Below are 12,853 nucleotides of genomic sequence, written 5' to 3' on the forward strand. Positions count from 1 at the left end.
CTCAGGAGGCACCACGTAAATTTTTCAATGCAGAAGCTGAAGTCGTGCCGCTGACGTCGCACACAGTGAGAAAGTCGAGGCGTGTAGTAACGCTGTTGTCACAATTTATTGACGTTACATGCAATGAACGTGTAATTAGCCCCCCCCCCCAGCCATATTTGGCCATTCATTCATCGGATATAGTCAGCGAAGGAATAACGATTGTGCCAAACGTGTGACCTCTTGCGACAGCATAAGCATAAACTGCTCTTGCTGCCTATACCAGTGTCTCGAGTGATTTGTTTGACCCGTGTATCACGGGGGGTGGGGGGGTACCACAACGGTGGTGGGCATTCCTTTGAGAGTCGCAGTCCACTTAGAACGCCAGCCGCCAACTGAAGTGCACCATTTTTTGGAGTTTGTGCATCAAGACGGGGCAATGTGTCCAAAAAGTGACAGCCATATCCCTCGAACTATGCTCTCACTTGCTAGGAGACCGGTCGCAGATGCAGTGGTGAAATGGTTGATTAAGTCAAACCCGCCATATTCAGATGGCTTGTGAAGCAAGCGTATCACTGTTTGGCTCTGGCTCGGCACGGCAATTAGCCAGTGGAAAACCACCCGTATCGGGAGGGCCATGCACTCATTAGCTTTGCTTGGATATGCCAGTGGAAATAAAGTATTATATAAATTATCCCTTTGTAATATATACTTTATAATATAGGTATTATGTTAAATCATTTTGAACTGTAAGAGTGACCATTATATGGAAAGAATAACCCCGTCATGGCAAAATGTGGAATTTTCACCACTGGCTTTGGGCAACCAACAGAGAAAGTCATATGAGCATGGCGAGCCCTTGGCCTGGAGTCTCATCTTGGCGAATGCTTATTTTACTACAGCATGGATGTACGCGGTTGTGTTTTGTACAGCTCTCCGATGTCTTTTTGGGTTCTGCCACGTATTACTCGCCATGATGTCCAACGTTTCACTTCATATCCTAGGAGCTTCAGAAACTGAACTTCAGAAACTGAAGCTCCTAAGGAACTGAATTTTCCAGCACGTAGAAAGAAACGTCAGACATCACACCGAACAACAGGCGCTGCACTCTGAATGTACATCGGACAGCGATGTTCATTTTCAAGTAATAGAAATTTCTAATAAGGTCATCTTATAGACATTAATAACCCACTTGTAATCGTGAGGCCTGATGAGTTTGTCGTAAGGGTGAAGACAATGGTGTCGTTATTGGGGTCCTCTGCAATTACTTTGGCCCACACCGTGGAATTCACTTTGGTCGAGAGCTGTCCGCTGCTTGTAATGTTGGGAGGGAAGTTTTCTGCAACGAAAAAATATTCAAAGCTTTTTAGTAGTTTTCACCTTTTTTTTACTCATCATTTAATAACATAAACACTTGTTCGTAGAAAAAATACGAATAAAACCCACGCAGTGTTTGGCCCTGCGATCCAAATTCTCCAGCGCTGTTCTTCGTGGCCATTCCAAAATTGGGGTCGTCAGTGCTGAGCACATCAAAAATGCAGTCCTTTTGCCCTCCGCAGGAAGCGCTGACGTTGGCCAGCTTTTCGGCCGATGTCCGATTAAGGAGTTCTTCATAAAACATCGGCACAAAGCTGTTGTTGTTGTAGGTGTGCCAGCTCTCCCCAGCACTGGTGTTGTAGGAAAACAAGCTCGTGTTTGCAGCGATTTGCCCTGTAAAGATTACATTTTTAAAACGGTGAATATAACAAGAATGTATGCACCTGCAACGTCGTACTAGGCATTTTAATCTTAGGTCATTCTGTTGCAAGAGCCACAGTTACATGTATGATGTATTCCTTTTTAAATAGTTTTAATCTTAATACTCGCTAATATTTGCTCATCATCATAGTTAACGCTAATCAATTAGATGTTAACATTTACTAAAGGATGGTTAATTACCAAATCAGTTTAATTCAATAAAACACGTACAAAATTTGCATTCCTAGATACCTGGTATGTAAATAAATTGACTGATTTCTAGTATCTAAGCCAAAATTTACCCATAATGCTCCACTCAAAAAGCAGTAAACCTTAAACTAAAAGGACGTACGCCGACAATGCGTGATTCCTCAGAAAGCATTCATAAACTGAATATATGTTTTGAGACCGATGACAACAAGATCAAACGTTGTTGTGACATGAAATGTAATTTCGTTTGGAATGCTCACGGTGCAGTTCTATATGAGTCGTCTGAAATACCTTCCTTGTTTAATTTTATTCGGCCACTCTTTCAGGTGTTTTTTTTTTAAGCCACGCGACAACAAATGTAAATGGTGCTGATTGCATGAACATAGCAAGACTCAAAAAATTTAAATTGCAATGGCGTTTACAGTAGAACTCCTCTTAACGACCACCCCTGTTAATGACGAATCGCTTAACGACGGGACCTTCATAGAGCCCAATGTGTAGTATATGGTGTAGTGTATATTAGCGTAGTGTATAGTAGTGTAGTGTATAGTGGCGTAGTGTATATTAGCGTAGTGTATAGTAGTGTAGTGCCTGCCAAAGAGCCCAATGTGTTCGCTTACCCGCCATTCTCCCGTTAACGATGGGCTGTTGTAGGTACAGCAAATATTAATTTAATGCATTGATTAACCATGTTTCTTTTAATATTATGTGTTTACAATGTTGTTAGTATGTTTATGTATTAATATCCATTGTTTAAATATTATAAAGTATGTGTTTTGTGGGTCAAAAAAGGGTAACTTTCGATGCTATGGGAACGAATTTAGCTTTTAACATATATTTCCTATATTCGCTTAATGACTAAATCACTTAACGACCTGTTCAATGGAACCAATTGCTATCATTAAGAGGAGTTCTACTGTATTAAGAATTGTTCAGCTGCATCAATATAAATGCTCATATATAAACGCATATTGCCATGAAAATGCACGTGTTTCTCTGCTAGCTTCTCTTACTACACATATGAAGGGAAATTGGAGAAAATTGGTTCAATAACCAAAGTTAGTCAGGAGGCTCCATGTCAGATTGTTGCCGAATGACATCTGAATTGCTCCTGCTCCCGCCTTGTCACACACTTTTACTAATCTGCACTGATAAGCATGGTGAAGTATGGTCAAACAACCCACACAGCCGACACAATTTGAGAAAATGTATAAACTACTCACATGTGACTCCAAAATCATAGTATAGCTGGTTCTCTGGAGGGATATTTGTTCCATCGAAGGGCAGCACAGTGCCATTCTTAGATTTAAAATCATCTTTAGGATCACCGTTGAAAACACCTGCAAGTAAAATATGGAATACACTTAATTTTATTTTAAAAAACACTCACACAAATTACATGCATCACAAAATATATTTAAATACTGCGTTTGTATTTGTGAGATGATTTATATGTGTCAGCTGTTGTTTATTGGAGACACAAGTAAAAAAACATTTCGTAAGGAGACAACCCACAGACCGACAGAGGTAGATGAGCATTTGGTGTGGTGGTGGCGGTGAGTGGGATGGATGGACATCTCACCCAGCAAGCCTTGCGTTTGGTTGACGAATTTTTGGGGTAGCAGGGTGATGAAGTTGAGCGCCCCGTAAGAAGTCGTCACATTCACGGAGATACCCGATGGGAACGACGCGATGACTGACCCATACGACAGCTCGACTGACGTCTGGTTGAAAAACGTTTTGTTTTCTAACAAAGCACGTTGAAATGAAAAAAGGACAAATGTTTAATATATATAAGCTACACATGCAATACTAATGTGTACGTTTTCGCCGTCACGCTGTATAATGTCTCTCCGATGTGTTTTCTGGTTGCATCAGGTATTGTTCAGCATGATGTCCAACGTTTTGCTCCATGTACAATAACCTTCTTCAGGAGCCTCTCAGGAACTATCCGAACAAGCTTCCAGCTTGATATCCCACGGAGGCAAACGTGGGATTTCGTGCCGAGCAAAACGTTTACATCCACAAACAACATTTGAGAACATTACAGCAAAATTATTATTTCTTATCCAGGAACGCATTAACTTAGTTATCAAGGATGGTTTTACGAAGGTCTAATTTACAAAATATCCTTACTGGGGTTTTTTTTTCTGTGGGCAATAGGGAACATTCAATGTATGTACTGACTGCGACTGAACTTTTTGGTATATTAAGATGAAACATCAAATCATACGTAAAAAAACGTGATGCATTGCATATGTCACAAAAAAGAATCACACACACAGCATCTTTCAATGACTATATATCAAGTGTATGTGCACCTCAATACAAAGGGGGTACCTGAGACTTGAGTAACTTGACTATCTAATAGCACGATAGTGATGTTGTCTTTGAGAATCCATTCAACCTGTGAACACAAAAGCTCGTTACAGGTGCACTTCGTCTTCACAACAACAACCGCCATTTGCCACAAAGTGGCGGTGATTTCACCGCGGCACTTGTGCCAGGCTATGTGCACGTTAGGGCCACGTGAAGTGTCAAACGCCCACTGGCAGCAGGTAATGGGACAGACCCAGGTGCTATGGGTTGACTCACTCAAATGACTGGCCGATGCACCACCTGTGCCCCCCTACTGTGTCAACGTTGTCATAAGTGCACCTGTCCACAAACGTTAACAAAACGACAAAGGGTTAGGGGGCAAGCTGAGCGCTCAAGGCCACTTCTCTACCCACCTTGCTGCTGCCATTTTCTTGGGCCACGATGGCCACAAACGACGTGGCTTTTGAGGTCCCATTGGACCCTGCGATCGCCGTCCGGGCCTGCATGGTGAAATGGTTCTGATCGGCAGACACCTCCAAGACCGTGTACTCGCCCAGGCCGTTAAAGGTGTACGAGACGTTGTCCAGCGTCGTGATGTGAGGGTCGCCAAGGAGAAACGCTGCCAATGCAAGAAAAATATTACAGCAGGTTGTGCACGTTCAAGAGTTTACACAGTAAAACACATCTGCATGCATAAATGTGCATGCAAGTGTTTGTAGAACTGTGCTGACAGGTAAGCAATTACATATTCTGTAATTGCAGTCACATTTTTCGGAAAGATATTTTACTCAATTCTAAATGTTTTGTGTGGATAGGATGTAATTTATATGTTGGCTCTGTCTTAATAATACAATTGCCCCTCCATCAATTCGAAAGTGATCACGTGACAATGCTTCACCACTATGCTAGTCCGTAAGTTGGTGAATTTGCCAAGCATACACAAAAGGGGTGGGAGGGGGCAGCATAGAAGTGCAGTAAAACTATCCATTTTGCTGTACTGCCAACCACAAAATCCTTGCAGAGTGTTCATCGAAGCACTATGCAAGCACAATCCTGACGGGATCACGCATGTTGCGTTTCTGAACATACATGTAATATAAATATGCTATTTAGCGAAGAGACTGTGAGACTCACCGAAGAAGGGAGGCCTGTAGAAGGAGCATTGGTTGCGAGGGCGTTTCTCTTGGTACAGGCGACACAGCCGACTGTCTCCAGACTGACAGCAGTATCGGTAGGGATCCGCTTCCTTTTCTAATTTGAGCAAAATAATGAATACGTAATAAAATGTTAGTCAATCACTCATTGTAAAGTATTGTTTCGAGACTTCATTAATCAACTGAAACATATATTCGACTAACGAAGATACAACTATGGGTATGGTTCTGCGATATTGCGATACCCCACTATATCAAACAAATACAATACAAAGACAATGTAATTGGATCATGATTTTCGCTGTCCATGTAATTATTGAATACTTTTCTTGAGTAACTGACCACGTGTGCATTATAAGCATGACAGATTGTAGAGTCACAATGCTTACAAGACTAATGGCAGGCTTATGATTGAGTGTACTGCAGGTGAATAACCTTTAAACAATCTACATTCGTACTTGAAGGACATCAGAGGACAACAACGAGATCATACGGGTGTGAAATACAATTGCATCTGCCAACGTCTTTATCATCAAATTGCTGAAGTGTAAGTATCGTATCGTGCAAAACGATTACAAAGTCTGAAACATTTAGTTCGATATGTTTCAAATATGCCCATGACATCACATGACTTCTATAATAGCACCACTTTATTTTTTTGTGAAATAGCATACCGTTTAAGTAACTTACGTTGATATTCTTGTCTTTGTTGTTGCATATAATACGCCCCACCCCACCACCACCACGACCAGTAGTACCAAGGAGTGGGCAGATACCTCTCGTACCCACCAGACAGCAGAGAGCCCGACCAGCTATAGTGGCATCTCACCCCTCCACGATTGTAGTCTGGCCAAAGGCTCTGCAGACTCCGAGATGCTCCTAAATTGCACACGTTGCCAGTCCAGTATTTGTTTTTTTAGAGGATGCAGGTGTGAGAATGTGTTTGGACAGAGTGAAAGGCAGCATGGCAGTGGTTGCTTCCGTGGTTTAACAAATGCGAATTAAAAAAAATTTCAAGATAGTTACAAAAGTTCTCAATTGTGAACATTACAGAAATCAATTATATGCAGAATATAAGTACGTGAGGAGAAATAAATTGCATATTAAATTGCTTCAGAACAGCTCCAGTAATCAGACATAAAACAGCAAATATTACAAACGTACCTGAGACGTAGGGAGGATTGTAGCCATACATTTGTATGATGTTCCCGTCAACGTAGGACATGTCAAAATACCCTTGCCAGTAGAAGCAAGGGCAGGTAGTGAAGGGACTGAAGTAGGGGGCGTATCCCTCATTTTGATACCAATTTAGGCATTCGCGTTTTGGATTTTTGGTATACACTGAGTTAAGATCCAACCTGAGTGTTGATCTCCCCTTCAAGCCTGCAATGGAGTCAAATAATTTGATCATATAAAACATGTATTTAAGAGCACTGCTATATATGTATATGTATTCTAATTGTTTTGTTTAAGCATATACCTTAGTGAGAAGGTGAAATATACACCAAGATAGAGCACCCTCTTTTCATGACTCCCTAATAATGTAGAGCATAGGGTTGATCTCCACAAAAGGTGTTAACTAGCGAAATACGCATCTTAAATGGGATGGACTTCAACCAGCAGTGGACAGACCAAGGCAGATGATGATGAGAGCATTTAGAATGTATGCACACTGGTGCTGTAATACACTCAGTTCTCTACGTGAATACAACTGTTTTACCCTACGGGAATTACTTGATGGTTGCTTTCTATGCTGATCATGAAACAATTAATCCCCTGGACTCTCTGAAGCATTCAGAAAACACATTTTAAGTGCATTGCCTTTATTGCTGTTTTGCAAAATATGGGAAACCAAGTGTCTTCTTTAATGTGGCCATATATGACACACTTTGACATGTATGCAACACATTACAATAATTACATGCTTTGGGCAGTTGCAACCAGCTATATCATGGCCCTGACAACTGGAAAACAACGCTTTGGAATTAATTGTGAAGGCAGCATTGTAAAATTTCTCATACTTGTCGAAAAGCAGGTAATATTTCGCAATGAGTTACATGAACATTAAAAAAATATTTTGAAGGGTAAGTGTTTGACCTTGTATTGAATGAAGCAGCATTTTCCTCAGACATGTTGCATTGTAATGTTAACACAAAAGAACACTGAGCATAAACAATGTGCGACGAAAGCAGTTCATATCTGCAAGTACGAGTTCCAGTGCTCATGACGAATGTGTCAGGAATGTTTCGTGATTGCTGTCAAGATTTTTCGTTGAACACACAATGCCTTATCTTTTTAACATACCAGCATTGCCCTTTACCAGTCCACTGCTGGATAAAGCCCTTTAGATCAAAAAGGTTGTTTGGTCGCACCTCACGACACTGGTCAGTATGGATTGGTGAAAGTGCAGTGCCTAGCGTGCCAGAACAATGATGTTCACCGTGGCTAGGAATCAAACCCAGATGGCCAGCAATGGTTAGCACCAAAGTTTGATTCCTGATCATGTCTAACATCAGTGGTAAGTGACACCTAATCAGTCCTGGGCATCCAACCTTCACCAACCCACATTGACCAGCAGAGATAAATATATCCCATATAGCCTGTAAGTGAGCACCTATGAAGGTCAGCATGGCACATGAGGGGGTGGGTGGTTAATACCACGCCCGGCCGTATTTGTCTCCCCAGTGGTGATGCTTACACTACTCACCATTTGAGGCTGAGTCGACCTATGGGAGGCCCAGAACTAGTTCAGATAATCGTCACTGGTGTTATGAGCTAGAATCAAACTCGGGTCGCCGGGTTTGTAGCGCAGTGCGCTAATCGTTGCACACTATGGCCAGCTTATTGAAGCATGGGTCAAACAATCCCCATGACCGAAAGTCATGAGAGAGCCTTTTATCCAGAAGTGAACTAATCTTCTGTACTATAAGAGTTTAGATTGCATTTTTATTTATCTCTGTATTGAATAATTTGAATTGTTAACGTTGATGCATAATTTATTATTGTTTTTAATGGTTTATTATCGTGTATCTATATTTGCCAAGCATCTTGCAACAAATTATTGTGAATGGCACCAAACTAATTAAAATTGTATTGATTGAATATACATAGCAACAAAAATGTAGTATTCATTTTAAACACAGTCAATATATTAATGAGTTTACAAACATTTCACAAACTGTCTAATGAACTTGCTAAAGTTGCAAAACTGTATGAAATATGGTGAATACATTCTATATAGTCTAAGAATAAGGACAACATAACTCCAGACTAATATCCTAATTAAATTTGGGTCGGATAATGTGGTCCCAAAAAGAACAGAGTGATACTTAATAAATTTGGGGGGTTTCTCAACACGTGGTGTGACTTGTGCGTCTTCCATTATGTGGCATCGTCACTAAAATAGTTCAGCAGCATGCCACACAATGAGAATCACAAAACATTTACGCAATTTACTAGCAGACAGACATCCATATGTTCTTCTTTTCAAGTTTATTCACCACCGCATGGAAGGGTTGTACATTTTTTGCGAGTGGTTAATTGAAAACCAATTGCCTGGGAAATGCCAACCTTCAAAATATGGTCAATTTTATACAAAATCCATGGTAATAATACTCCCTACTTAGACACTGTGTGGTAAAATAAATTTTTTTTTACTTTTCTAAGACAATCTCAATGGAATTGCAAAGTGTGCTGGCTTCTGACAAAGTCACGCCAACATCCCAATGTCAAGATGTATTTTGACACCAAGATAGGATCTACGACAGTAGTGTGCAGGTGTTTTCATTCACGTGCAAAGGACAGGGTATTTCAACAGAGGCGTATCTTTTTTTTAACAGAAACCGGAAAAATACCGGTTTGCAATATACCATACATTGTGCTGCTACGTGTTGCGTGACAACATTGACGCACAGCAAGTCTGAAGACTATCCGCCTTTCTGTCATGCTGCAGTATGTTCATCTTAAAATGTTTAAATGGTTTAATTGATTCATCACAGGAGAGAATGCATCTCTTAAGTTCGTGGATGCGGAAAATGTGCACGAATGCATAAAGGAATGCAATTGCAAGGTGCGCAGTGTGCGTACATTTACAATTCCATGTTGTACATTGCACTTTTATAATTGCGTTTCTCTATTTGTTTCTATTAATTTTTCTCAACTGTATAACGAATTTGTTATTTGATTAATAACCTTTTCTTCGTATAGAGTTAATGGGCATGTAAATTCATACGACCAAGAACACAAACCTACAATATCCACTCTTGCAAACAATTCTATAACATGTATACAGTCACATTTGATCACTACAAATTCATATGAATACCTGTATTTGTTCCAACAGCCTGGTCTGGACGATATCGTACGGTGACATTTGGCGACACTGAGATTGGGTCAATGTAAAGGCTATTTCCGTATCCACTGATAAGGGAAGGAATGATGGGAAGAAAAAACACATCATCCAAACACTCATGTAAGAGATTAGAGAAATTAACACAACAACTCATTCATGCATAAATGTTGAACGACTCAAACATCTTGAGAGGATTTTAAAGAATGACGATTCAACAATATAATTCAAATAAATAATGATCCGTTATTATTTAGACTTTCAATTGCAATTTTAATGTATCCAATTGTCATCAACAAATTCAAACATAAAAAATCAAGATATACTGTCTTCTTTAATACTACTTTAGTTTGCCTAAAGAGTACATTTTTAGTTTTCAATGTAATGTGTACAATACAATTATTACTTTGAAATTTAATAAAAACACGCAAATATAATAAACAAAAACACATTTATGGTCAAATTCTGATTCCGTATGTTTTCAAATCGGTTGATCATTCAAGGTGGATTTTTAAACAAATATCCAACAAAGTAACAACATACTTTGCAGAAATCATACACTGTTACCATAGGTATTCTAACATCTAAAACAAAGTGTGTTAAAGTAACACAAGGTTAATCTTATGAAAATACTGATGTATTCGATACAACGAATGTAGTAGCATCAAGTTATGGAAATACAGGGTGATCCATTTTTAGACACCCCCATTACAATGATATGGAGAAATCAATAGAGAAATAACCAATTATATTTCAAAGCCTCTACAAGTCTCTCACCGAACTCAATACTACATATTAGATCGTTTAATGCTCTCCTCGATAGGATATAGTGCCATTGTTTATACAATATTCAATCACCTGTTCTGCAGTACACCAAAAGGTCGTTAGAAATCAATAAAGAGCTATATAGCTCTTTTCAGAAGCAACCTGGCTACAAATGATAGCTCAAAGAAGTGGCTTATCACGTAGAAATTTATAGCAGCCAAATAATCTAAACGCATGTAGATTCTAAATGTGGAGGGAAACAACAGCGGACATGGAGAAAAAACCATGCTACCACTGGGAGAACATGCAAAATCTAAATATACAGACATCGGGATTGGGATCGAACCCACAACCTCCTGTATACCAGGCGAGGTAGTTAACATCTCACCACCATGGCGCGATGTTATAAATGGATCATCCGGTATATAACTCATAAAATATGATTTTTCAATGAATTATTACATTTTCAAACTCACCAAAAACAGTTACCATCTATATCGGTGATGTTTGACCTACCTCATGAAGCCCATGACAACATTGTTGACATCTCTAACTTCTGTTCTCCATCGCATGCCTCCATCCTTAAATATTTGTAGGCAGAATGAAAATATGCCATCTGTGCTCAAGATGGCTTGGAATGTGTTTGTCTGAAAAGTAAACAAATATAAATTCATGCAGAATGGATATCAAATGGATATTATTCCAAACAACATGCAGTACGACTGAGAGATGTATATTGACATTCAATTTGCTTAGAGTAAACATGTCATTGTGGTTGGCTACAATTTTACAGTAACAAATATTGAAGATAAACATGTAAATGCTTATACTATTTAGGACTTCGTGAGAGAAGATATAAAAACTCACTTTAGTTTCAAAGTTTTTTGGAAGGTACTGATTGAAGAATGTAGTGAAGTACAGTCAAGTAATTTCCATGGCATAGTCAGATAAAATGTGTCAATCCTGCAGGTGTATGCCAAGTTGCACCCCACATGAGGCATGGACAGGAAGGTCTACGAGTTATGAAGTCAAGTCAAAATAATTTGACTCGTGTATGGGCCTCAGCGGGGACAAAGAATTAGCTGGAATGCAGCAAGTGTTGCATTGAAATCCGAGTCCAAACAAAAAATTGCTAAACACCATTGCAGTGCCATGCAACCCTATCCAGAAAAAAAAACTCAACGGGATCTGAAATATGAGCTGACCGTAAACATCTCGTGACATCTATTTATAACCTATGCATAAGTGGCACGTTTACGAATATTATTTTTCAATTCCCATTTACAGAAATACAATTTTTTTAATACATTTTATTACAAATAACTATGCAATGCTTCACCGCGGTAAGGGGAGAGACGTTGGTGAGTGTGCTTCACTCAAGACCTGGCAAATGCATTCAATCCCCACCCATGGCTAACAACAGTTACGAGAGATATCTGAACCAGTCTTGTCCCCCCCTCCACCACCAACCTCACAAACTCAAACCGACCAGCATGGTGAAGCATGGTCTTAACAACTCCCATGACTGACGAGGTGTGTGGAGGCCTTGCGTGGCATGCATGGCTTAGTATGGTGTGACGGCATGTGCCTGAGTATGTGATGGATCGTGCCTCACACCCGATAGACCCAGAACCCACTCGGGTCTAGGTCACGTAGGACATTTCAAGTTTACCTTATGTCTGCTGAGGTAACATATTGCCGGGACAAGATAATGTGCCAAACCAAAACAAATAAAATAAAGAAATTATGTAACTGTGATTTTTGTGTGATTATCAAATATCATTAAAATTCAATAAATACAGTTATTATTGACTAACATATATCAAATACTTATTGTTATTGGATTACATATATGTTTTTTATGCCCAAAAAATCAAGCCACATTTGATTAAATAAAATCATTATTTGCGAGATTTGTTTTGTATACTTAATACCTACACATGCACACACACAAAACATTTATTGAAAAATGCATTAAAAATGTAAAAAAATATATGAAGTGACATTCAAGTATGACCTGCAATTGAGTAGCTAAATATTCTTACATATCTGCCATTGTTGCTTGCTGGCACAGCAGGAGCTTCCTCCCAGGTGATCTTTAACATCCAGGTGGGCACATAGTTTTGTATATCCGACGTAGAGCTGAAGTTGGCTCGGACCTGCTCCTGCACCTTTTGACGGAGCTCTATTGCATTTTGGCTCGGGTTGCCCACAGTAAAGTCATACTCCTGCAAAATGGAAGCAATGTTGTTTGAGGTGGAAATACGAAGCCCAACATTTACTCCAGCAATACATTTATGTTAGGTTTGCAAATGTGTGCATTCACGTGAAAGCTAGATAT

The 12,853-nt window shown here is 39.6% G+C and overlaps 1 protein-coding gene across 2 annotated transcripts in view; it reads right to left on the reverse strand.

Moving 5' to 3' along the window:
* The window catches only part of LOC133351031 (mucin-19-like), a 285,024-nt gene that overhangs the window by 233,350 nt on the left and 38,821 nt on the right, over positions 1-12,853 (reverse strand). For both annotated transcript variants that reach the window (XM_061565914.1, XM_061565915.1), the window contains 12 exons: positions 12,558-12,740; positions 11,029-11,159; positions 9,724-9,818; positions 6,564-6,782; positions 6,090-6,278; positions 5,380-5,496; positions 4,659-4,864; positions 4,267-4,333; positions 3,509-3,673; positions 3,150-3,266; positions 1,426-1,689; positions 1,172-1,318 (listed from right to left, as the gene is read on the reverse strand). In XM_061565914.1, coding sequence (XP_061421898.1) covers positions 1,172-1,318; positions 1,426-1,689; positions 3,150-3,266; positions 3,509-3,673; positions 4,267-4,333; positions 4,659-4,864; positions 5,380-5,496; positions 6,090-6,278; positions 6,564-6,782; positions 9,724-9,818; positions 11,029-11,159; positions 12,558-12,740 — 1,900 coding nt within the window. The remainder of the gene's footprint in view (positions 1-1,171; positions 1,319-1,425; positions 1,690-3,149; positions 3,267-3,508; positions 3,674-4,266; positions 4,334-4,658; positions 4,865-5,379; positions 5,497-6,089; positions 6,279-6,563; positions 6,783-9,723; positions 9,819-11,028; positions 11,160-12,557; positions 12,741-12,853) is intronic.

The sequence above is a fragment of the Lethenteron reissneri genome, chromosome 36 (genome assembly GCF_015708825.2).
Source record: "Lethenteron reissneri isolate LAM-NWPU_2019-01 chromosome 36, ASM1570882v1, whole genome shotgun sequence".
Lineage (NCBI taxonomy): Eukaryota > Metazoa > Chordata > Hyperoartia > Petromyzontiformes > Petromyzontidae > Lethenteron > Lethenteron reissneri.